Source organism: Chiroxiphia lanceolata, chromosome 8 (genome assembly GCF_009829145.1).
Source record: "Chiroxiphia lanceolata isolate bChiLan1 chromosome 8, bChiLan1.pri, whole genome shotgun sequence".
Taxonomy (NCBI): Eukaryota; Metazoa; Chordata; class Aves; order Passeriformes; family Pipridae; genus Chiroxiphia; species Chiroxiphia lanceolata.
Genome location: NC_045644.1, coordinates 33,016,628 through 33,042,629, shown reverse-complemented (window position 1 = coordinate 33,042,629; position 26,002 = coordinate 33,016,628). Strand labels below are relative to the sequence as shown.

The following is a 26,002-nucleotide window of genomic DNA, read 5'->3' as shown; positions in this document are numbered from 1 at the left end:
GTGGCTGAGGGAATGAAGAGTGGAATTACTGAGAGTTTGAATGATGCTACCCTGGTGTGACTTCAAAGGATTTTATAGGTCAATAAAAGCATTCCCCTGCCTTTTTTTTCTTTTTTTTTCTCTCTCTCTTTTTTTTTTTTTTTTTTTTTTTTTTTTTTAAGGTTGGAGAAATGGTCTGAAATCTACAAGTTGAAATGTTAAGTGCAAACAATTACCCTTGGGAAGAAGTTCACTGTATACATAAAAATACCAGGATTTCTGGCCTAGCAGTGGTACTGTTCACATGGTGTTGGGAGCTATATAGCATTGCAGGTGACATGAATTGTCAGTAGGGCTGTTTTGGCCATCACAGCTTAAGAATAACATGGACTGATATGAGGAACAAAGGAAGCAAGGATTTTAGAACATGCAAGAAGTAAGAAGCAGCTGACTTAGTTAACTCAGTGTGTGAGGTAGAAAGGAAAAGGTGGAGGAGCAGAGGAACCTGCTAATACTATCATATATGGAAGAGGTTTTCATAAGGTATGTGTTGTTAAATTTTTCTCCATATCTGTTCAAAGAAAGACAAATGTGATTGGCAAAAGGCACAATATGTGCAATACTGGGTTAAAAAATCCACCATATAGATGAGTAATCACTGGAACAGGTTACCTTGGGAGGCCACAGTGTCTCTTTATGCACACATTTCAGGCTGGGTAGACTGCCCAACATGAGGAATGTGTGCTGCTTTGGAGTGGTCAGGCTGCACAGTGACAATGAGGTCTCTTCCAACCCCATGGATTATTGGCTTACAGTTTTATTGAAGTAATATTCCCAGTCTTCATACTGAATTTTCTTACTACAAATTAATTCCCCCCCCCCCCAGATTAGTGTAGAATTGTAACAGTGAGTGCTTTTTATATGCAGGGATCAAAACTGGACTGAAGTTTGGTGGGGCCTTTAGACTTCCAGGTTATCTTCAGATAACTCCAGATAACTTTGTCCCTTCAAGGATCTGGGCCAGAGTTGTTAACAAAACAAGCTATTGATAGTAAGCATACTAGGAGTTTATTTCCTTGTGAGCTATTAGCATGAAAATAGTACATTTAACAATGATTCACCTTATCATGTCAGCAGGATTTTTTTGTACTCTGACAAATTTATTAGAAAGATTTATATAAATTTAATATTTTAGAATCTACCTATTTTGCATCCTATAATCTGTTCATGAACTAGAACTTAAGTACAAGAGATAGAAAATTGGAATTTTGCTGTACAAGATTAAAACTTAACCAACCAAATTGCATTTGTGTAATGTAATATGGGAGCTGTTCTCTCATATGAACATTTTTCTCTGAAAATGGATATACACTGTAAAAAAAAACAACAACCAACCAACAAAACATACCTTTCTATAATTTGGTTGTTTGGCAGAAATCCACAATAATTTCCTCGTGTTAATATAAAATCTAATAATGTTTAATATTTAGCATTACTCTTTGTACTTACTGTTGCTTTTAATTATTTTAATAATTATTTATTAACTTAAGGAACGTCAATATCACTGCTCTTAGTGCTTTTATGTAAGAGAGAACATCACTTTGCTTCCTTTTGGCTCTGGTTGAGGGGTGATTTACTCAATGTTTTGTCAGGCAGATATGACTGCCCAAAGGAGGGCAACAAAGATGGGGAAGGCCTTGAGGGGAAGCGAAGCCTTGTGAGGACACTGAGGGCTCTTGGTGTGTTCAGCTGGAGAGGAGGAGTCTGAGAGGAGACCTCCCTGCAGTTACAACTCCCTTGGGAGGGGCAGAGAAGGGGCAGGGACTGAGCTCTGCTCTGAGGGGACCAGGGACAGGACCCAGGGAATGGCCTGGAGTTGTGTCAGGGGAGGTTTAGGTTGGATATTAGAAAAAGATTCTTTGCAGTTCTTCCAGGATTTTTACTGGTGCTTTATGTACAGATGGATTTATTCTGGAATAGGTGGTAGTTTGTTCATCTGCTTTAGTTGAAGCAGCCTTTTTTTTTTTTTTTTTTATTTCTTTTCCCCCCTATAGTTGGGTTTCATGGTTATAAAGGAAGAATGACTTCATTATGTGTTGAACTGACTTCTTCCCAATAAACTTGAGAATCTAAAAACATGCTATCAAATGTCACTATTTCATATGATGTATTTCAGAGTTTAAAACACATTTTTTTCCCAGAGTTGAAATCAGAATTGCTGACATTAAGGAAATGAAAATGATTGATGGACTGTTTTTACTTGACCAGCTGCTGATGATTTCTCACTCAATATCTCATTAGCTTGTGCTGAAGTCATACATAAGGCAACCTAGAAAATAGCCTGAAGTTCCTGAAACTACAAAGAAGAAAAATGTAAGTTATTCTGGTGCTTTTGATCTATGAACTGTGACTTTTGATGTTCTGGGATGGTGTGATCGATAGCATAATTTTTGTTATTAAATTGTTTACTCTTTACTGAATGTTACAGTATATTATATTTTGGCTCAGAGGCAGGGAGAAAAGGTCACTTAATTTCCTTGTTAGCCACTGTAGCCCTTGTTCAGGTAGAGCTTTTTAGGAGCAAGGGAGAATGCACTTCCATTGAGAACAGCTTAGCATGCTCATCTGAGAGAAATTTCTGGAGCTTCCTAAGCCACAAACTGGTTGCTCTTGGAGAAGATTTTGGAGAAAGAAGGTAATATTTCTGTGGATACTGAGGGAGTTTTATAAAGTTATAGCATCTCAAAAACCCCTGATGAGAATTCTTAGCCTGAGAACAGGTTTGCAGGAAAAGAAGGGTACGTGATGAGCAAGAGAGGGGTTGGCTCACTAACGCTTTGATTTTTAGTTTCTTTTATCCATCAGGTCAACTTTGTCACTCTTTCAGAATTGTGTTGCAGTAAAGCACAGCTTTGATTCCATATCTTTTGATTCTCTTAAGGAGAAGGTGGAGGAAGTTCTGGTCAGGAGGGGGGCAGTCTCTGGGAGGCTCAATAGCTGCTTCCCAGTGACACATGAAATTTAAATTCTTAAATCACTATACGGATGAGTTGGTTTCTTCAGTGTTAGAAGGAAGGAGTTACCCTCTAATCAAGTATTCTTTCTAATATGGGAAATACCTCAAAAGACTGCAGATGAGTATTTAATTGTGAGATTAACTAGTGTGTTGTGGTTATTGTCTGGGTCCAGCTGTGCTCTGCAAAACACTCATTCTTATCTCTGTTGCTGAGTCCTAATTATCATCTGTACAAGTGCAAAGATCCCACTACTTTAAAAGGTCAAATGGTGGAACTGTAACTGACTTTAATGGACGCAGAATATCATCTTGTTTGAAGGAGTTAAGCTCAGCTGGGGTGATGTGTCTTACTGATCTTCTAAACAGTGTGGTCTGTGAATGTTACAGGCTGTGCTTTTTTGACTTTGCCTATGTTTCCAGACACCCGTGTTTATTGTAGAGTCTTACAGACATTATTTGAAAAATATGCTCAATATTTCTGCTAAAATACAGTCCTGCTTATATATATATATATATATATATATATATATATATATATATATATATATTAATTTGTGCTGTGGTTTTGATGTTTTGACACACTCTCCATGCAGTTTGGCTATTACTTTGATTTTCTGCTGACATTTGTGATGCAGAATGGAACAATTTCTGCAAAGCAGAAGGAAGGAATTGCACTTAGACCTACTGGTTAAGAAAAAATGTGGATAACTAGCAAGAATTCATGCTATTTTCCTCATGCATTTTTTACGAGTATTTTGTGGCAGCCAAAATTTCTGACCAGGACTAGGTTCTATGTCTCTTCTGGCTTCAGACTGCATGTAATTATTCAGACTATGCTGTTTCTCCTTGTAGGAAGCCTTATTACCCACAGGCAGATGTAATCTATCATCTTTTCCTTCAAAAATTCCTCTTTTCCCTCTACCCCAAACAAAATCAGAAAAGATTTATAAGATTCTGCAGCCCATAAAACCTGCTTCATTATCCTTAAATCAAATATATCTGATTGCAAAGCTCTTATTTTTATAAGAATTTCAGGAGCAGAATATTTAATGGGTTTTGGTGTGCTTTTACTAAAGGTGAAAAACGCATTTTTTTTAAACTAATTTTTTTTGAGAGTTATTGCTGCAAAGTAAAAGCCCTTTTAGTCAGAAGGAAAATAATGGATCTACCTTGAGGTGTCCAAACAGTGTGAAGTATTCAAGCTCAAATGATAGCATCAGTTCAGATGGTATTGTCTCTATATATTGGGTTACTGTCCCATCCTTCTGATGTAACAGAACATCTTATTCACCAATTTTTACAGCCTTGGCAGATGAAGAGGTAGACAGCTTGTTGAAAGTAGGTGGTGTTGTGTTCACTCCCTTTCCCCAGAGGATCAAATTTGATTTGGAACCAATCATTTTAAATGAGCAGCTTATTTTGTGCACTCCCATTTTCATTACTTGCTGTTCACTTGTTTATCTTAATCCATTCCCATAATGACCAGCTACACAGTTTTGTCAAGTCCTTCATAACTCAAACATTTTGGTCTTTCTTTTATGTTGGCTTCTCCTATGGTTTTCTCTCCTTTCTTTCTCCATTTTGCACACATACCCCTTTTCCTGTAAAGATAAGATTAATTTTTTCCCTAGTTGTATGTTTTCCCTAAAGTTTTTCTCATAGGAGAAAGTGTTTTTCAGTGAAGGGATGATTTATATTTGGACAGCTTTAATGGAGATACTGGCTTTGGGTGAGAAATAACTGTAAGGTTCTCAGGGGTTGTTTTTGGTAGTTATCACATTTCACCCTCATTCTTCATTGCTGACTTGTTTATCTCTTCAGTTAGACAGGGAACTTAATTTCTTGCTAAAGAAAAGGTGGAGCTTCCAAAATCCCGAGGCAGAATGCATGCAGGTAGGGAAGGAAAGAATGAACAAGTGCCAAAGCTTGTGAAGATGAGAGGCGAGACTGGCAGCACTTTCCATTTGAGTTGTCATTTGAAATTTAAAGCATGAGATTGATCCTGCAGAGCAGAGGCAGATCTTTATGCCTGTTTGGGGTCCAGGTATCTTCTGCAAGATTCTTTCTAAATTCAAGGAGTTATTCAGAGAAATAAATAAATGGAAGAAAGCTTAAGGAAAAAGGTAGCATTGAAGTGGCTATATTCAAGCCAAACAGTACATAGGATTACAAAGCAAATTTAATCAATAATGCTTATTCCCAATCAGGTTCACTAATTCCATTCCCATTTAAGTATATAATTTTAAAAAGATTAATTTATTTTTTAAATGTACTGGTCATCTTCACAAGCAATCTTTCTGAAAGCTCAAGTTTTGGAAAGTGTCTTACTTTCTTCTCTTAAAACATCACAAGACTCTCAGTCTCTGGTAGCCTCTATGACATTTTTTCAAGGTGGCCATGGCATTTATGAGTGTAGACCTCCAAGGGGCACTTAAGTTAAGCATAAGGAAAAATAATCTAATAAGAAGACAAGTTAAGCATGGATACAGATTGATTGGAGATACTGTGTTCCCCGGAGACTGGAGGGTTTCTAAGACATTAGAGAAGCACCTGTCTTTAGTAATGTTGGTTTTGGTTTGAGATGGGGACAACGTCATGTGTGCTTCTTCCAGAAACTTCTGAAGTTTGTGTTGTAATCACTTGATGGAAGTGGAATTAGAACAGTTGATACTGACATCTATTAATCATATAGATTCAAGACTTTAGGGTGCAAAGAGATTAAAAAAAAGAAAACCAAATCCTGACATCACCTTGTGTAGTGGTAGAATGAAAAGAAGAGAAGTGGATTTTTATTAACATGTTATATTGTACTTATGAATTTATATTTGCAAGATCTAGTGATGAAGAAGAGGAGTCAGACAAGCTTTATCATGTGCTTGGTAGGCAGCAAACCTGCTCAGCTCTGGAGATGGATACCTGGAGAGGCATTTCCCTCTGATATATCGGCTGGAATTATTTTATTGTACTTTTGTCATTCTCAGTTGTGACAGTTAGAACATGCAGGAAGAGGTAAGTTGCAGAAGTGCAAAGAGAAGTATGAACTGTCTAGATAATACTAGAGCAGAAGACAAGAAAAATAAGTCTTGTTCGTGAATCTTATTTGCATATTCAGATATACCACTGATAGCTGTATTTTTTCCTTTCCTGAAAATGAGAAATAAGGCTTTTGGATGGCAAAGTCTAGACTAATTGTGTGAGTTTACAGGTTCTTTAAAAATAAAGTTACCAACAGCAAGACATGAAAGAGAGGTGCATCATTATTACTAGAAAAATAAATGTTTCATTATTTCTTTTGAAAGAATAAATTATAAGAAAATACTCAATATGAATGGTTGAGTTAATGGCTTTCCATGCCTCATTTATGACACACTCTTGTATAAAACTCCTGGAATTATTGAAGTGCACAGTGCTGCAGAGACACATTGTTTTCTTTTAATGAGCATTCTCAGCCCTAGTTGATGAGGTTTTGTTCTCTAAGAAACACAGAATTAGTGTATAGCAATGTTTGAATTATTGGACTTCAAAGTATGTTTCATTGGTGCAATCACTTATGATTAGATTGCAGATAGAACTATTGCTGAATTGCATTCACCTTAAAAGTCTGTTTCTTATGGAATACAAAGTGGAAAGTACTCTCTGTGAAAGCTGGAGAAGCCGTATTCTCGTATAACTGCACAGTTTTAATCCCTTTGGTGTTCATTACAATACCATCCATCCTGTTCCTGTCAGTTGACTTAAGGCAATTGATAAGGCAATCATCAAACATTAATGTTAATCCAAAGAAATTCTGTACTAATGTGACATTAATTAATGCTCATTTATATAATATTACCCTTACATGAATCATGTCTGTAGTGGTGGAACAGTGTCCGCTGTTATGAATGTATTAGAGCTTTAATGTAACAGGGCTGGGTGTAATGAGTTATTTGTTGCAGGTTCATTTGCTGTTACACAGCAGGCACCTCTTTGTACTTAACCATCAAAAGAGACAGTTTTAAGAATGAGTTTTACATATAAAATTGATGTTGATCAAGTAGATTATAAGCTCCATGCCATGTGGGATTTTCACAGCTGTACACACTGCACTTCAGCTTACATAAAAATTCTTGGCAAGGTTCTAGTGGCAAAATGTTAATTTTTGGGTGTTCATTAAAGTAACATTAATCATGAACTCTGATTATGCTCACCTTAATTTATTCTGAAACTTTATAATTAAAATTAATCAGATTCCATAATGAAGTAGAGCAGGATAATGAAATTTGGCCTTGTTACTTTATAATAGAGCTATTATTTCACTGAAATGTTAGAATTTTTTCTGAGGAATTTAACGAACATCTGCTTTTAAATATGGATCATACAGTCAAAGTTGTATCTAATAGAGTTTTGTGTGTCTCTTTCTATGTTGAAAAGTGTTTGCAGTGCTTTGGGAGAAGCAGGCCTGTTGTTTGGTTACTATTGCGCTGGACTTGAGAAAGCTGGCAAAAAAATAAATTCACCTTTCTGGTGAGCTGAATCTTTTAAGTCCCCCCAGCACACCCCCCCCCATCCCCGGGGAAATCTGATAATTAATGCCACAGGGTTTCAGGTGATGTCTGCACTTCAGGTGACTGAATGGATGCTGTTCGTGCTCCCTGGCAGTTGTCAAGCTGTCATTATCAGTTCTATGATAGTCGTATTTCTGTACTGAAAATGGAAATCCTTCATTTCTACTGGAACAAAGAGAAGAGGCAGCTCTTCTTGTCAAAGTAGATTTACTTTCTGCAGCAGTTGTGAATGCTACCAGTTTATAAGATTCAAAGAAGCTGTGTACACGTTCAGAGAGGGACTGGTAAGATGCCACGCTTGGCTCAGTAAGTCCCTGACCTGCAAATCCTTGAGATCTGTGGGGGCTTTCTGGGGAAATACTGCTTTGTGCCTGCCCCAGTCTTTGGTCCTTTGGGTTTCATCTCTCAGCTGCTGTTTGAGACAGATTATCAAGCCAGGTGGACCTGTGATCTGACCAAGTAAAACCATTATTATATTCAGCCTTTACTGGTAAGATTTACCTTCAGGAAGCCCAGGCCCCTGCGACCCAGGCAAAACTCCAGAGCAAAAAGGCCTCTCCCTCAGGAGAGCAGGATTGGGCTAGAGAACAGGAGCTAAGCTGTTCTTTTTCACCTGTTCAACTGCCCCTTTTTGCTAGACCAGCTGGGAGCTGAATACAGCTACTTCTATCTGCCATGATCCGTGATCACGTAATTAGTTTGCAGTAGCCATCTTTGAGTATCTTCACTGCTAATAAAGCAATTTCCAGGATTTGTTACAGTTCCATTGGTACTGGATTTGTGGCTTTGGTTTTCAGGTCATGGTGTTGCCCTTGCAGTTTTATTTTATTTTTTTTTTTACCATTCATGTTTTGCTTTTTTGCACAGTTTCTCTTTTCATGTCAAATCTGAGGCTTGGAAATAAAAGCAGAAGATGATAAATGTCTTGAGAGAGAGGGAGAGAAAATGAGAGTGTATTAGTAAAGCAAGTTAGTACACAACTTCTGAGGCTACCATTTTCCATTTGTTGTGTATTGCTAAAAGAAATCTGATATTTGCGCTGATATTTACGACGTATCTCTGAAAATTGTGTATATTTCTGAGGTTTTTTGTTTTTTTTCCAGTTTGTTAGTGGTAGCTCTCAGAACCCTTGAGAATAGTTTGTACTACAAATTTTCTTGTTAATTAAAGCAGTCTTCTCTAGATGTTATTTTGGTGTTTATTTTTTTTTAAACTGTCTTGAGACATGCAGGAATTTTTCAAATTAATCATTTATCTTCTTATGTACCTTCTTCTCTAGACAGGACCTCCATTCAGATACTCGGGCTTGGTTTCCTAGTGAGTGTTTCAGCCCTGTGCATTGCTGTACCTCCTGATGCACTGATGGATGGTGGAAATTGTTGCTTGTAGCTAGATTTATTTTTCAAATTGTCTGGGTTTTTTTTATTGCTGGAGGTTATACTCTCTATCAGTTTGTACTTTGCAAGCATAATGAATTCACCCAGCTTTTTCTTGGTGAAAAGATCTGCCAGGGTCTGGCAGTGTCACTTAACTGTGAGACAGAGATTGATGCTGTTGGCTACTTCTATTTCTGGTTTATGGATCTTTATTGCAAAGGGAAATGATACATGAAAGTGACCCCCTGGTAATAAATATTTGCACCCATACACTCAGCCTACTTTCTTCTTGCTAACTTAGCTTAGAAGGCTGGGGCTTTGTGAGGTGCTAGGTTTTTTGTTTGTTCATGTTAACTACAGCAATTGGTATTTCTGTGCACTCAGCACTGGCAAGAATATGTTGGAAAGCAGGTGTACACACACTAACACGGGAATTTAGGAATGGGTTCTTGTTTGGATTAGCTTAACCTGGATTTTTTTCATGATGAAGATTTTTTAGAGAAGGTACCTACCTGCCATCTGGCTTTCTTGAGGACATCCACCTTGTTGAGAATAGCAGGTTTCAGGTTGATGTAGTCCATTGAAAAAATGCTATCCACTTGATATATCCAGAAATGTATGTTTTAACAGCCTAGGTTTGGGGTGAGCTGCTGCCTTGGGCCCTGGGATGTTGTATCCATCTTCCAGAGAACTGGAGGGGCCTGTGGGGGTTACAGAGAGCCTGGCATTTCATATGCCTGGGAAGTTGATTGTGAGAGTGTAACAGATCATTGTGGTTGGAGAGTCATTGCTACTTTTGTGACTCTACTTCTACCATTTACCTAGTGATATATTGGTCTGGGGCTGCAAGTCTTGGAATTCATCAAGAGAAGGAGAACTGTTTGTGTGTATGTGAATATCTACCCAGTCGTGCTTCTTTAACCAGATGCACTTATGTTCTTGGCATAAGAAGACGTTTTCTCATATTAGACTAAATTCATTAGTGTCTAACATTGGAAATACTCATGTTGTACAATCCTCCAGAAATCAGGAGTACGTGGAGCCGCTGAACACTTGGGCGTTTTGAGTAACTGCAACAGTGCCAGGACCTTGTTCCCACACTGTAAATACTTGAGGACAGTTGGCCAAGGTAAATAATAGGAATTACAGAGTAACTGAGACGATCTTTTGGGAGCGTGGTGTTTGATCCTGACAGCTCAGGCCTGCTCCACTGCCAGAATGCCTAAACATTAAACCTCAGAAGGAACTGTGGAAGGATGCAGTTGACTTCTTCCTGCAGTACAGAAGTCACTCGACTCTGGAGTGACACCTGCCTTTTTGGTTTCAGCTACCATTACCAAAATGGCTTTTCAAACTGTGGGTAGTAAAATTCCAGCACTGGAGAAGGTGACCACAAATTCAAGAACCCATGTAGTAAAGAAATAAGAAATTGAAGTTTGGAACTTTTTAAGATGAGTCTTTAAAAGACAAGTGATGTTTTGAATAGCAAATGATTTATGCAAAATATGTTACAAAATCTAAGATGCCAAATAAATAACCAATATAATGTATTCTGTTTTGACACTTTGTTTTCACTTGAGAGGTAGTGAATGCAGATTTGTTTGTTAACAATTTTTTGAAGGTATTTTCACTATATTCACTTTGTTCTGTACAACCAATTTTACTGTAATTTTAAATTTCAGTCTTCTGCCTTGAAGCTACATGAAAATATGTTGGGATAAACATCCAGAAAAATAGATTTGTGGTTACATAATTTCTCTTTATTATAAAAAAGTTGCTTCACCATATGAAACGTTTTTCTCCTATATTTTGGAAGGCTCATGTTCCCTTTTGAATTTCACCAAGTTGGCATGATATAATGTGTACCTAATTTCTGTAATCTTTTGTGATTACGACATGAGAGTATTGGTATAAAAGTTACTCTCATACAGTATTGAGAAGTCTTGAGGATTTAAAACCAAAGAATGGGATATAAGAATGCTTTGACCCAGATATTAAATGATAGACAAAAAGGTAATGTAGTAATTGGTAAAGACTTAATAATGAATTAATTTTTTTTTTATTATTTAAACATTTTGGTTTTTTTTTTTCCTTAGCTTACTGTATCACAATGCTAAGGGGGCCTATTAACCTATACCATTTGTTCCAAATTACTATATTTTTCAGCAAATAGATGTTTCTTACTTTTGATTAATATTTTACATTTTCTGAGTAGTGTAAGGGCTTGTTTCTGTTGCCACTTCTGTGAGCAGCTGTCTGTGGCATAAGTAGATTTTGGACCCATTTGTCTTTAAGAAGAAGTGCAAGTGCCTGATCTGGCAGACTCTACTTTCACAGTCGATTTTGTAGCTGCTTATTGAAGTCTCCTGTCCATATTGTCTTGCAGAACACTGAGACTTTACAAGACATCACCAGCCCTAGCTAAGAGTTGCATACATAAACTTTGTTGTTAAAATGTATTGATACATTTTTGTGACTTAGAAATCAGGCTGTATTTCAAGGCAACAGGCAAGTTTGAGGAAAATTTAAATTTTTTTTTTTTTTTTGAATTATCATTTCTAGGAAAACTTGGCTATATATTTCAAGAATTTCTTAGAAGTGAATAGTTAAACCCTCCCTCTGGAACCAGTAGATAAAATTCTACACATTAAACACGGTAAAAATGGTGCATATTCTGCAAAGGACAGAATTTTAGGTTAAAGTTTTCTGGGCACAAAAGCAGTAACAAAATGATCCCTACAAAACAGAGTAACTGAATAACACAAGAAATAACTTGTTAATTTGAAACTTTAGAAACTGAAACTTGTAAAATAAGATGTAATTAAATTATGACACTGTACATACCAGCTGTTCTTGGTAATTGAAACTTTACAATATGAAAAATACATTACATCTGTACAGTTTATACAGGTAGGTAGGATGGGTTTTGAAAAAGATTCACTTCAAGGGTCAGACTCTGAAGTCAAAAAATACTGCACAGCTTAACTAATTACAAATTGTAGACTTGAAACAATTAATCTTTGTGATTGGTTTTTAATTTGAACAGGAATCTTAGAACCCATAGTATTATGTCTTCTCACTTCTGTCCATAATGTTACATAGAATTTGGTTGCAGCCTCTGCTACAGGAAAAAAACCCCGACAACAAAAAACCCCCTGGCCCCCATTCAAGCCAACTGCTGACTGTGGTCCTTGATCCGGGCTGCTGTGGTTATTGTGCTCAGATCCAGATCAGTCTCTAGGTGTGTTTCCACTGTTTCTTCCTGGTTATTTGAGTCATAGGGCTTGTGAGCAAGCAGTTCATGATGCACTCCACAGTAACTGAGCGTGGGCTGATCATAGGCAAGAAATGTTGACACATTCATAGACAATGGTATCTAAGGGAAAAACAAAGATGAAAAACAGCCAGTTACCAGAAGACAGAAGCAAATTGTACTAGCCTGAATTTGATGTTGAAAAACCAGACTGTCTGCACGTGAAAAAAAAAAAAATTGTCTTCCTTTTCTCTATCCTTCTACCCCCTCCTCTCCACCCAAACCCTGGTCTTCACTAGGATGTTTTAAATCTGACCTCTACCACCTTTGGTCTTATGGCCCAGGGCTTGTATGTGCTTGAATGTGTTTTTGAGGGTTAAGATGTGATTGAACTTGAATTATCTTTAGAGTGTGATTAGCCTCAGCTAAAATCAACCTATCAGGAAATATTTCAAATGAAATGGGAATGCCTGTTCAAGTTCAAGAGTGGCTGGTGAATCTTGCTGGAATATGTCAGTGGGTGTGATACCATCTGCTTGGAAATACAGATGAGATGGTTCCTATTATTTAGAGCATAAGCATCAATTTAAATTTAACAGCTTTCAGTAAATATGGTCCAATATCCTGTTAGACTGTTATCCTGCGGTACTTCTGGAAGCTTCCCTGTTGCAGGTTTAATTCAAATGCTTCAGCTGAAAAGCGTAGGAATTTTTCTTTACTATTTTCTTGGGGGCTTTGAATGCACTTCAGCATAGAATGACATACAATACACTGTAGAATCAGAGATGAAATTCATACAGATTTTGAAGTGTATATATTTGTAGTTTTACAGCTCCAATTCTAACCTAATTTCATGGACGTGGCATGGTACTGGATGGGGTCACCGTGGACATGGATTACTTCTAGAGCTGCAATGCAGTGAACATGTACTCTGTCCTGCAGACAGTGTGTGTGTGTTATGACCTTATTAATTGGTCATATTCCCCATGGCCTTTTTTCATGTATTTTTAATGTAATATGTCTAAGTTGCTGGCATTGGAGCATGTTCTGTTTCCAGGAGTATCAGCATAGAAGGAAAGCAGAAGGGAGCAAAGGAGCACTTTAGCTGCTGCAGACCTGTAATCAGAAACAAGCTAATTATGGGTGTGGGCTTGTTCTAATTTCTTTCTGACGCTGCCGTGGCAACCTTGCAGTAAAGCAACAGGACGGGAGGTTGGGCAGCAGTTCAGGGAGGGCTAAGGGAGCTCCATGTGGAATTACTATGGAATGCAGACAGCTGCATACATGCATTCTTATGAGGAGAGGCTGAAGGAGCTGGGGTTGTTTAGCCTTGAGAAGAGAAGGCTCAGGAGAGACCTCATCGCTCTCTACAACTACCTGAGAGGAGGTTGCAGGCAGGTGGGGGTTGGTCTCTTCTCCCAGGTAACCAGCAGTAGGACAAGAGGGCACGGCCTTAAGCTGTGCCAGGGGAGGTTTAGGTTAGACATTAGAAAGAAATTCTTGCCAGAGAGGGTAATCAGCCATTGGAATGGGCTGCCCAGGGAAGTGGTGGATTCTCCGTCCCTGGAGGTTTTTAAGATGAGGCTGGATGTGGCACTTAGTGCCATGGTCTAGCAACTGTGGTGGTAGTGGATCAAGGGTTGGACTTGATGATCTCAGAGGTCCTTTCCAACCCGTCTGATTCTATGATTCTATGATTCCATCATCCATATGTATATAGAGAGAGGCCTGTGTGGGAAGGCACAGAAGAGGAGACCAAAGGCCCAGCTGAGATGAGAGAAACAGAAAAACTTTCGAATTAACGGCATTTTCCTTAGGCTGGTCAAGTTTACGTTCTGAAAAAAAAAAGCTTACGTGGTTCTCCTTTGCTGTTTTTTGAAGTGATATGTGAAGTCGTGTTGGCAATTCTACCTTTCTCTGGGCAAACAAGAGCCAGGAATGATTGCACTCTGCAGAAGAGCCTGGGCTGGTTCTCCTGTAACCAGGTCATTCCTGTAGAATGCAAAATCTGTGCCTTTTAGAATATTAGTGATGTGCAGACCTGTTATAAAATCTTACAGATAGTTTCTTCTGACCTGCTCCTTTTTTCTTGCTGAATCTGATTTCCCTCCTTAAGTGTGTCCCCTTCTGTCTCTGTTTCCTGGAATGGTCAGGATCTGATCACCTGCCGTGTTTCTTTTTAGACCAACCCTCATGGCATGGCAACTAAACAGGGAACATCCCTATTTGTATCTCCTCCTTTGCAGCTTTCTTTCCTCTTTTCCTTCTGGTAGTGCTATGTCTCAGTAAAAAGTTCTAGTTCTAGAAACCTCCTGTTCTTTCAGCTTATTCAAATAAGTACTATCACAGCATTTATGATGATAGCTCTCCTCTCTGACAGCAGTTCTGGAGTAAAAATCCCTGCATTGTGTAATTATTAGTGATGTGGGAATTTCATATTGTTTGGAGTTCAGATGAGCATCAAAAAGCCCCAGCTTATCTGAGATTTACAGTTCAGAAACCTTAAAATTGCAGTTTCTATTTAAGGAAGCTGTGTTTCATTGCATAGTATTAAATTTCTGTACAGTGAGGAGGGAAGTTCAGGCAACCCTGTCTTTTCAGGGAGGAAGTTTAAAACTCCAGACTTATTTTACACAGAAAGCATAGCTAAAAGTTTGTATTTACAAAACTGTATAACAACCTCCAATTTTTTTTAAAATAACTCTGTTCAGTCCTGAAAAGAATGTAGTCCAGTGTTTGGAATGTTGATTTCTTTGCATTTCTGTTTCAGTCATCACTGGCAGTTGAAAAGTTACCACAGATTAAAAAGAAAGCTTTTCTTAAAGGAAGAAAAAAAAAAGAAGAGAGATAATTTGGTTCTGGTTTCTCTGTAGCAGTTACAGAGACCTCTGCAGGAAATAGGTTCTTTTATCCAGCCTGCAGAAGTGTATTTACTGCTAAACAGATGTGAACTGGTTGGAGAGGGGAATGCTTTGAGCTACAGATGAATATCTCAGCAGTCAGCAAAGATGGGAAGGGTTCTTGCAAAGGCTTGGAGCATTTATTAAGCTTCTGGTGTTGTGGCTGTGTTCTTATCTGATTACTTGACCTTGGCTGGGTCTTTCTGAGAAACAGCATTTTTTTTTTTCTGAATGTATTGTATTTAGAACCAGAGACAATATTTTCAGCCTAAGAATGTTGGTATTTTGTTAAATTTCATAGCTGTGAGGTGTTCAAACCTCCTGGGGGGATTTTGAGACTCGGCCACAGAATCTTGAAAATGAAAGCTTGGAAAATTAAGGCATGAGAGCACAGCCACGGGTTTGGAGTGGCTTGAGAATGTGGGCACGGGAAATTAGGATAGGGCAATGGAATATTACCCATGGGGATGACAGCAATAAGGGCTGAAAATAGATGCTCATAAGAAGGAGGAATGAAAATAAGTAAACCAGGCTTCACACTGAATAGAAAAAAATGATCTGAAGTATAGAATCAAGAGAAGTGATGGAGCTGTGATAGATCATTCTGAAAATGTACAGAATTACAGTGTAATGACAATACCCTGTACAGCATAGCATGGGAATATAATATATCAGCATATGGTCAACATATGAGAGTTAAATCTATTACGTACAGAAGTTTTGTGGTTGTTTTCAATAAAAAAAAAAGGAACAAGGCCTTGCATTATATAGCAGGGAACCATACAGGTATTATTGGCATGAAGCAAAATTAAATGCTTCATTCGTGACCATATGAAGAATCCTGTTATTTCAAATGAACCTCAAAACAAACCTGATACTTTACCATCCATTAGTTTGTGACTTTTTTTTCTTATGATGTCTTAGGACAGGACTGTAGCAAGATTGTTCTGTACCTACATCTACATCTCCTGCCTCTGCACCCCTGCATTTAAATTATCTCTGTGATTTAGGCAGGTCTTGCATGTGATAAGTATCTTATTTTCTCTCTAGAAGGCCCTGGAGCTGTCTGATAGGTTTTTATGAAAAGAAAGCACCTATCTGATTATCATCTTGTCCCGTTTCTTTCTTTGTCTGCTTCTTCAAGCATGTATTTACTTAAAAGTGCTGCACTGTGAAACAGGGGAGATAATTAAACTCGAACTTCTGTTAAAGGAATAGATAAACCTGCTATAGCCAATTTTTGATGGTCATGGATTTACAGTTGAGCTCCTTCTAGCTCTTCTACCAAAATGTAACTCAGCCATGGGGGTAAGGTTACCAGAAGTAGCTTTTTGTCGGTGGTGGTATTTGCACACACACTGAGGAGGCCACACCAGAAGGCAACGAGTGCCTTGGATTGAATTGTTGTCCCTTTCAAGTGCTGAAATAGGGACAGAGATTGCTGCAGAGATTGCTACTCACTTCAAAAGATCTTAGTTTTCCTTCAAACTTCTAAATTCTGAGGTTGCTCTTCTTTTGTGTTTGCACATTGGAACCTTTCAAAGTCCAAATTCTAAAGGCCTGGCAAAGGGCAATACGTTGTTAGATAGGCTGGGGAGAACTTGGGTGTGAAATGTTACAAGGAATAGGTATGAACTCACCAAGTTTTCCTTGTGAATCATAGAATCATAGAATCAGCCAGGTTGGAAGGGACCTCCAAGATCATCAGGTCCAACCCTTGATCCACTACCGCTGCGGTTTCTAGACCATGGCACTAAGTGCCACATCCAGTCTCTTCTTAAACACCTCCAGGGACAGAGAATCCACCACTTCCTTGGGCAGCCCATTTCAATGTCTGATTACCCTCTCTGTAAAGAAATTCTTTCTAATATCTAACCTAAACCTCCCCTGACACAACTTAAGACCATGCCCTCTTGTCTTGCTGCTGGTTGCCTGGGAGAAGAGACCAACCCCCACCTGGCTACAACCTCCTGTCAGGCAGTTGTAGAGAGTGATGAGGTCTCCCCTGAGCCTCCTCTTCTCCAGGCTGGACAGCCCCAGCTCCCTCAGCCTCTCCTCATGGGACTTGTGCTCGAGTCCCTTCACCAGCCTCATTGCTCTCCTCTGGACCTTCTCCAGGACCTCAATGTCCTTCCTGAACTGAGGGGCCCAGAACTGGACACAGCACTCGAGGTGTGGCCTCACCAGTGCTGAGTACTGGGGAAGAATCACTTCCCTGGACCTGTTGGCCACACTGTTCCTGATCCAGACCAGGATGCCCTTGGCCTTCTTGGCTACCTGGGCACACTGCTGGCTCATGTTCAGCTTCCTGTCAATCCAAACTCCCAGGTCCCTTCTTTCCTGGCTGCTCTCCAGCCACTCTGTCCCCAGCCTGTAGCGCTGCAGGGGGTTGTTGTGGCCAAGGTGCAGGACCTGGCACTTGGCCTTGTGGAACCTCATCCTGTTGGAATCAGCCCAACTCTCAACCTATCCAGGTCCCTCTGCAATGGCAGGGAGGAGTTAAATGCAAAGGGAAAGATGTTTTTAAGCTTTTTCCTGCTTCTCTCAAACTAATTTTCTACTCAGTTCAGGCTGTAATTAAAAACCTACCAAAAGTGTAAGCAGCAAGAATAGCTTTCATTGAACAGCAGAATTGTTCTTCACGCAAACATTAAGTTAGTGCCCTCTTGCTGAGGGAGAATTGTGTTTTCTATCCAAAGGGCACACCTGTCCAGATGTTGTACATAATTCCAACACTCAAGAACTCTTGCTTTTCTTCTGCTACACAGTAGTGGTATGTTTCATGTGCTCTGCTTGGGTTTGGTCATGTTTTTATTTCAACTTGTTCATCTCTGGTTACCTTTGTGGTCCCACATTCTACATTCCTATATAGAAATAGTGCAACCAGGTGTTACTGGGCGTCTGTTTTGTGCCCAGCCTTCACTGCTGTGTCAGACTAAACATATGTGGTAACTGCACATTCCTCGTGACAGAGAAAGACAAGAGTGAGGAAGCAAAGGGCAGGTGAGAGGCCTGAGCCACATCTGTGTTTTAGGCCTTTTAAACCGTGGATTCTGCCACTCTCAGTGTGAGGACCAGTTGTCTCCATGGTGATATAAGAAACAAAAAAGAGCTCCTGTTTCTTGACTTGTTTTTGTGGCTGAATGCCCTAGGTTCACTTTGATACTGAAAAAGGAAAAACCTTAGTAAGTGCATGATTACAATTATAGTCCATCAGTAACAGTATTCTCGTCTGTTCAATGTTGAGCATGAATTTTTAGTAATTTATGATGCAGGAGAGGAGATGGTGTTAAAAAGTAAAAATCACCCTGAAAAACAGAGGCCAGACCTTTGGAACGTTTGCTTTGAATGTTGGACACCTAAAGAATAAGCTGGTATTTTCTGAGGGATGGGAGAGAGTACAGAGAGTATTAAACTGCTGCTGGGTTCTGTGAGGAAACCAGGCAAAATTTTTTTAGTTATGTCAATGTAGATTTGGCATCTTAATTTTAGTAGAAGAAAATCTTTTCAGCAAGTTGAATATGCTAATTTTGACAATGACCTTTACCAGTTTTGGAAATGCCAAAGTGAAGAGCTGCTAACAACTGCTACAGAATATCACCCCTTTCTTATTTTTAAGAAGAAGATAAGGAAGAAGAAAAAGCAGAATTAAAAGGTTTTGTTTTTCATTCTAATTCAGTTCATTGGGTTCAGGCTAAGACATAGTGAGCTGTGGTTTCCTAGTTGCTGGACTTTTGTCTTTCATGTTGTTAATTTTCTTAAAATTTGAACAGCGTGACATTTGCTTAAGATTTTTCCTTCCTGCAAATAATGTGACATTCATGGGATGAGAAGAACTTGTGAGTTGATTAGCTTTAATTGTTGGCTTGACTTTGAAAGAAGTGTGTTTTACATTTTATTTTGGTTAGACAGCTATGCTAGCTATTAATACTAAACAAATGAACAAGATGTAAATACTGTTCTGCCTGGGAAGGTAAATATCTCCTCTGCTTTTCTTCTCAATTTGTATTGATGTGGATTCTTTTGGTTGTGTGGGGTTTTTTGTTTGTTTGTTTTTTTGTTTGTTTTTTTTTTTTAATAGGCTACAGTTTGGTATTTTTGTTTCTTTTTTCTAATAACAAGCAGCAATGTAGTAAAGTGAATTAGGGAAGCAGGTGTGAGAGTCTAGGAGTAGAATTTGATCCTTTCAGTTGCTGCATTGTTTGAAATATGCTTCATAATATTTAATAATGAAGTGTATATTATCGTAAGGTAGTTCTAAATTTTTATTACAGTTACATCTATATCTAATTAAACACTAACCTTTTTAGACTCCTCATTTGTTTTTAATTTTTATGCAAAACTTGCTGTTTATTGGATAGGCACTGAAGGCATAATTACTGAGTATTGTTCAAAAAAGGCAGCTCTGAACTTTGTGGGACTAAAAGTAAATCAACATAGATAAAGCTTTTACTTTACATGCTGAAAAAATGATGGATTCACATCAAACTATTGCCTAGAAAACATTTGTTACATATAGAGAAAGGGAGTTCCTTTTTGTCTTAGTAAAGTTTGTTGCAGTTTGGAGAACCTGACCATCATACTGTATCTTAGTTTTAATTCACTATTTAGAAATCAATCTTAAAATATGAAGAAAGTGCATGAATAAAAGCACATTAAAGAAGACACCTTTGAAAAGTGAATCATGTATTTCTAGAGATGTCTCAGGGTATGTGTCTGTAAGCCACACATATTTGGATAATGGATTTATATTGTACCTGTACACTTTTAAGTCATGTTGACAAGCTCTCAAATAGGTCAGTGCAACTCTTTCCCTTTTCCTCTGAAAGTCTTAGAATACTAAGAAGGAAACAAGACTTTACTGATGTGTGTAGGAGCAAATGAAGCTGAACGAAAGAAACCAGTGAGATCAGTTTGATTTATAATATAGATTTGTGTCATGTGTCCCTTAAACCGAAACCTATTGTATCACAAAGTAGAAGAAGCAACAGATTGGAGTTAAGTTTAGAAAAGCTTGTCCAAGCTAGACTTGGTTAAATATTAGAGTGCCTTATTTAGTCAGATGGTCCAAGGCCTGGTCATGCAGCTTTTCTTGCAGAAACTTTTTGTTTTGGAGAGCTCGGTGGAAAGTCAGGTCTGTGGGTGGTAACCAGTGGTATTCCTTGTCAGGAGAAAAAATTACTGCAGGCTGACTGTACGCAATATCTAATCAGTTATGACACAGGCTGCAGTTATTTTCACAGATTTTCATTAAGTTTTCTTGTTTTGGTTGATAGTTGAACTTTCTGGGCTGTCTTTGGGGTATAAGTAGTTTTTCTTGGCGGACTGTAATCCTCATGTTCTCGTGCATGAGATGGGCTTCTGTAGAGTGTGATTAATGTGATCTTATTTCTCTTTATCCTTCTCTAATTAATTTAATGTAACAAGCAATTTTAATATCTTCTAAGTGCTGTAATAGTCAATCTCATTACTTATCATCAGGCTTGTTTACAGAAAAATAGAACAGCAACGAAATAAACAACACTGAGTGAACCAGAAATTGAAGTATTACCTGCTCTGAGGTAGTAGAGGTGGTCAGATTCCAAGGATCATGAGCCTCCCTTAAGAGAAGGAGGGTATTTTTGTAGATATAATCTTTAGCTTGTTCTTTAGTTTTCAGTGTGTGAGAAGTTGGGGAATATTATATAGTGTTGTTTTTTTTTTTAAATCTAACTATGAAAACTAGGTTCTAAATTTAGTGAAAGCTGAAGTTCTTACAACCCCAGTAAAGAGGGTTTAAAAAATATCAAGGAGCTTGATAATCTGATGGTACAGATGTCTTCCTTTTTCTACTTTGCCCTGTTATCTTCCAAATGTTACCCTTTCTTACTTCCTTTGTTTAATTGTTTTCCCTCTATTTCTGTCTTTAAGAGGAAGCATCCTTATTATTATTACTATTATTAACCATATTAATCATTTGTGTAACCTCTCCATCTTCCAGTTATATTGTTGTTGGCTGCCATTAGCCTATTATCTCATTCACCTTTTCTTTTCTTTGTATTTTATTGTATCTCTTTGGCTTCTTTTCAGTAAGATTGCCCTAATGCTCTCTTCCCTTAAGTGCTATATCCCAGGATAGCCTGGGGGTGCTGAGACAAGCAGGGAAACCCCCCAGCTGCAGTGCTGAATTTTGAGCTGTCAGCCATTGATGCTTAAAGTTCTGCTGCTGCATGGACTGAGGTGGAGGGTTTCGGTGTCCAGAGGCTGATCCTGCAGCTGTGACAAGCCCATGGAATGAGCTGCTGAGACATCCACGCAGTGTCTGCAGAGATTGGACTTGTGTGGGATGTCATGAATGAGGGCCACAAAATTTGTGGGATGTCATGAATGAGGGCCACAAAATTTATAGGCCCTCATGGAAAGGAATGAATGGAATGGAAAAGAACTTGCACTGTGCTGGAGAGCAAGGATTTTGTGAGGCCATGCTGTGCAACAGTGTTTATGGCACGTGTGCATCATTTAAAAGGCATATCATAATAGTGTCTCTTTGGGTATTGGAAACTACTTAATGAATGAGAATGTTAAGCATGTGTTTTTTATTTCATTCTCAAGCACGTTGCAATATAAATTCCTCTTTTTACATTTCAAACAGCCTGTTCCCATGGAATGGTGTCGTTTCGTGCACAGTGTTCTCAAACAAATTAATAAACAAAATTTAAAAATCTGATGTTCACAGCCTGCATCAGCTTATGATATGAGTAATATTATTCCAATGACTAATCCAGACATACCTGTCAGAGATGGAAGGCCTGTACTGAGACTGCTTTAATCCCTTTGCTGATTTTTTTTCTAGTTTTAAAGTCCCTTGAAGTGCCTGATTGAAATCCAAGTGTGCATGCAATTTTTTTGCATGTAGATCTTTAAATTAGTTGAAAGGCACAGTCACATCCCTTGAGATTCAATAATTTGCTGAAACTTAAATGGTTTATTTATTATAGGAAGTGCTTTATATTTGAAGTCTATTTTGCAGTCTTCTGCAGCTGTTCTCATTGAAGGCTTAGTATATGCTGCACAGAATTCCAGGGGTTTTTTTCCCCGTCCGTTCTTTCTTTGTTCTGTGAGATGGGTTTGTGTTGCTCAGAGAGGAGTGGATCATAATGTATCTATTCAAAGAATAACTAAAATAGGCAAAATACCAATTCTCCATATAGCTACCATTGCACTTCAGTTGAATAGCTGGCATATTGATATTTTCTAATTGTTTGAACAAGAGCATTTTCATATCTCTTAAAAAACCTTTTGAATGATGCGAAAATGCTAGTGCAGTTTTGGCAGGGGCTCTCCTGGGATCCAGTCCTCTTTTTTTTTATTAGTGGTACGAGAATTGACATCTTCACACAGAGGGAAGAGACTTCGTAATGGATACTGGGGGAGAAAATTCAGAACACAGAAGAATTCAACCCAAAAGTCAAATTTCTACCTGGAAACTTGTTAAGAGGGATGATTATATCTAAAAGGAAAAAAAAGGTGAAATTTATATTTAATGTTTAAATAAAATACTGCTTTAACAGACTCAGTTGTTGGACTTTATCATGCAATGTTCAATGTTCTGTTTGTTTCTGCAGAAGAGTATAATTTCATAAAACTCTTCTGAGTGAAGTATTTCCAATTACATTAGTGAATAAGCTCTGTGTAATTATTTAAGTAAATTAAAGAAAGATGTTCATTAAAACTTGAATGATATTATAGCAGAAGGCTAATACCAGATGCAGCTGGAAAAGCAAGAGCAGGGCTTAATACAATTTATATATCTCATGGATGGGGAGCAGGGGTTATATTGTTCCTTCTGTTTTCAGTAAAGGCTCTTAATTAGGTGCCTGTATTTACCTGACAAATATAAAATTATTATTTTCTGATGTGACAGAAGTAATGATAGAGCATTTCTTTTCCTTTACCAACACATCCTGTACATATATTGCTTCATATTTGTGCTAATGAAATAATTTTCTTCTTTGAACTCCTTTCCCGCTGTGAGTGGCCTTCATATATATTATATATATTATATCACTGTGTAATTCTAGAGAGAAAAAGCTCTATTACATTCCCAAACAGTTATATGCTAGATTATTTCTATTGCTAAAATATATTAATATTTGCACTGGTTAAAATATTTATGTCATGTACATCAGTTGTGCTGCTGCTGTGGTATTTGCATGGCACTCAGGCTGGATATTTGCATATTGAACTGTTCATAACTATAAAATTCTTCAGTGTAGGACTGCACATTTTTTTCAGGGCAGGAAAGCATTTTTTGGCCAATTTATTATTAACCCTTTGAAAATCCAGGTCAAACATTCCAAGTATAAAGTGACAGTCTGTTGATAACCAGTCTATCCTTTTCCCTCTTTAATGCTGCACTAGTTAGTTTGCTAGTACCCAGTCATAGAAATAAGTTTACTTTATTAAAGTATTGAACAGTATTCGGGCTCCCCACATGCATAGCAGGAGCCCAGCGTGACTTGAGGGAACACACAAAATGGGTCATGAACAGCTCTGCCAGTGCTCCTAACACTGCCCCAATACTTCAGAAACAACTGAAAATGTAGCAGAAAAATGTAGTAAATATATTCAATTTATCTACTTTTATATGGAAACTTCTGCAGAGTTTACAAGGGAGGTTGTGTTTTCATTCTGGCTCATTTGCTGTTCAAACAAGTGAGGAAAATCTGTGGAAAACAGGGCAAATTTGGAGGGCTCCAAAGCAAGGCCCAGCTGTGTGCAGGGCAAAGGAAAATGGAGGTGCAGTGGATGTTCCTCGCTCTGCTTGGCCTGGGGGGTGTTTTCTGCCTGCAGGTGCCAGCGATAGCAGGGGCAAGAGAGGGAAGACTGTGCTGGTAGTGAGGGAAATTACCCTCTGTACCTGAGAAAAGTAAGGTGGTGTGTGAACCATTCACATTAATAAAATTGGCTACTTTGATGAGAAATTTATATTCTGGGGGCCGAGTGCTTTGTCTGCACCAACTCTGGGCAGCTTCTGATGACAGAAGATGGAAATTCAGAAATAGGAGAGATTTTGGATACACATTGAATTAGAGTGAAAAAACAGTTGAGGACTTTTGAGATTTTTGACATCACTGGAGTATTTTAATTTTGAATTAGAGAGGCTGTATTAATAATTAAACTTTTGACAATCTGGGTTATCAAAATTGATATTTGAAATGTCGATTAGAGTTTTAAAGTGGCAATGGTGTATCAAAATCACAATGAGAACATTTTGGTCTAATCCAAGTGTTCCAGAATTTTTAGTAAATTCTCCCTTCTTTTTTTTTTTTTTTTTTTTTTGTTTAAACAAATTTCATTTTTTGGAATTTTCTGTTGGAAAAAAATCCATCCATGTGTTTTTGCCCAATTGTGAGTACCCTAAAAATAATTTCAAAGATTGGTTCCTTTGCTGAAACCAGACCATGCCATGAGCATGGTGGTGTTCATGAAGTACCATCATATCTCATCTGAGACATCAGACACAGACCCAAAAGGCAATCTGGCAACCACAGATGGAGTTACTAACAGCACCAATGCAATACTGAGTGGCTGTTGCTAATTAAATGACTTAGTTAAGGCAAGCTGTCCCGGAAGAATGTAGCTAATCACTGTATGAGTTGCTCTTTCTCATCTGGCTGCTTGAGCAGACTGTTGTCTGGTGTGTGTCAGACACTGGGATGTAGTGGGGATCCATTTTTTTAAATTTCCTTCCCATTTCCATGGGCATTTCTGCATTCTCTCAGTATACAGCCAGAAAAAAAATAGGTGCAGAGACTTTGACTTGCCTCACATGAAGGGCTCTGGTGCCACCTCTATAGTGCTAGGAGTCTTGAGGCAAAAGTTGTTATGACTAGTGTGGCTATATGCAGTCATAAATTTCTGTTTTAATATTTGCCAGCCATAAAGAACAAAAGGTCAGTCGGGATGTGCCACTTGTTTGGAATGCTGCTCTCTGCATAGGATTGCTGGCAAAAGAACAGTTCCTCCACTTTGGTTCACAGCTCAAAGTGGGATTTTGTCAGTGAAGGAAGAGCAGGATTTTCCCCCATTTGGTGAGTCACAATGGAGTGCTCTTGTGATTCTACAGTCCTGGGCAATACAAGATCACTTCTGAAAAACTACTTTTCCTTTAGAGGATGCTGACATGCCTTTGGACCATCCCCTGTGAAATGTGCCTGTTCAAAGGACTGTTCACAGATTGGATTTTGGAAGTCATGCGGGCTGGGCTGCTGCAGTTCAGTGGTACTTGTGGACTAATATCCATCCTAATTTGACCACCAGGGAGTCCACCAGCTCTGCTGAGCAGTGTTTGGGTCTGGAAGCTGGATTCAGTGGTGCTGAACTCTGCAGGAGTGGAAGGCAGATGTTTGCTTACAACACTGGTTCCGTGTGCTCCCAGCATTTCATCCAAGGATGCTGAACAGAGCCAGCATAGGTGCTGGATGAGCCAATGGCCATTCTGTGATCCCACAGAGAATTGTCTTAGCTAACTTTACCTCTTACAAAACCCTCTCTAAGTCCATTTTCTTCAAAAAATGTACTTTTTTCTTTGTGTAAAACTTTCATTACAAGAATTTGCATGAGAATGACTAAAACATCTTTTTCAAAATCTGGTTTTGCATGCTTTAATATGCACACCAGGGGGGCTGGAAATCCAACCAAATTTCACAATAAGATGTCACAGGTAACGTCTAATTTACAAAATAAATTTGTAAATATTTGGGCAGAATTTCTTTAGCTTGATTTTAGAAAAAAGAGAGAAATACTTTGTATAACTTAATGTGACAGAGATGCGTTCTGCCTTTGTAAAGAATAGTTTGCTATTTATCATTTTGTTCCTTTTGGTAATGTGCTTTGCACGTTAAAAATAGATGAACAGAGAACTATTCAGCTGAGCTACCCAAAGATGCAGA

At 38.3% G+C, this 26,002-nt stretch overlaps 2 protein-coding genes across 4 annotated transcripts in view; one reads left to right on the top strand and one right to left on the bottom strand.

The window, feature by feature from the left end:
* CTNNA3 (catenin alpha 3) overlaps positions 1 to 26,002 on the top strand; it is a 431,146-nt gene that overhangs the window by 106,250 nt on the left and 298,894 nt on the right. The gene's annotated exons all lie outside the window — the stretch shown is intronic.
* The window catches only part of LRRTM3 (leucine rich repeat transmembrane neuronal 3), a 79,032-nt gene continuing 63,683 nt past the window's right edge, over positions 10,654 to 26,002 (bottom strand). For both annotated transcript variants that reach the window (XM_032694681.1, XM_032694680.1), the window contains one exon: positions 10,654 to 12,291. In XM_032694681.1, the coding sequence (XP_032550572.1) occupies positions 12,082 to 12,291 (210 nt within the window). In that variant the 3' untranslated portion in view covers positions 10,654 to 12,081. The remainder of the gene's footprint in view (positions 12,292 to 26,002) is intronic.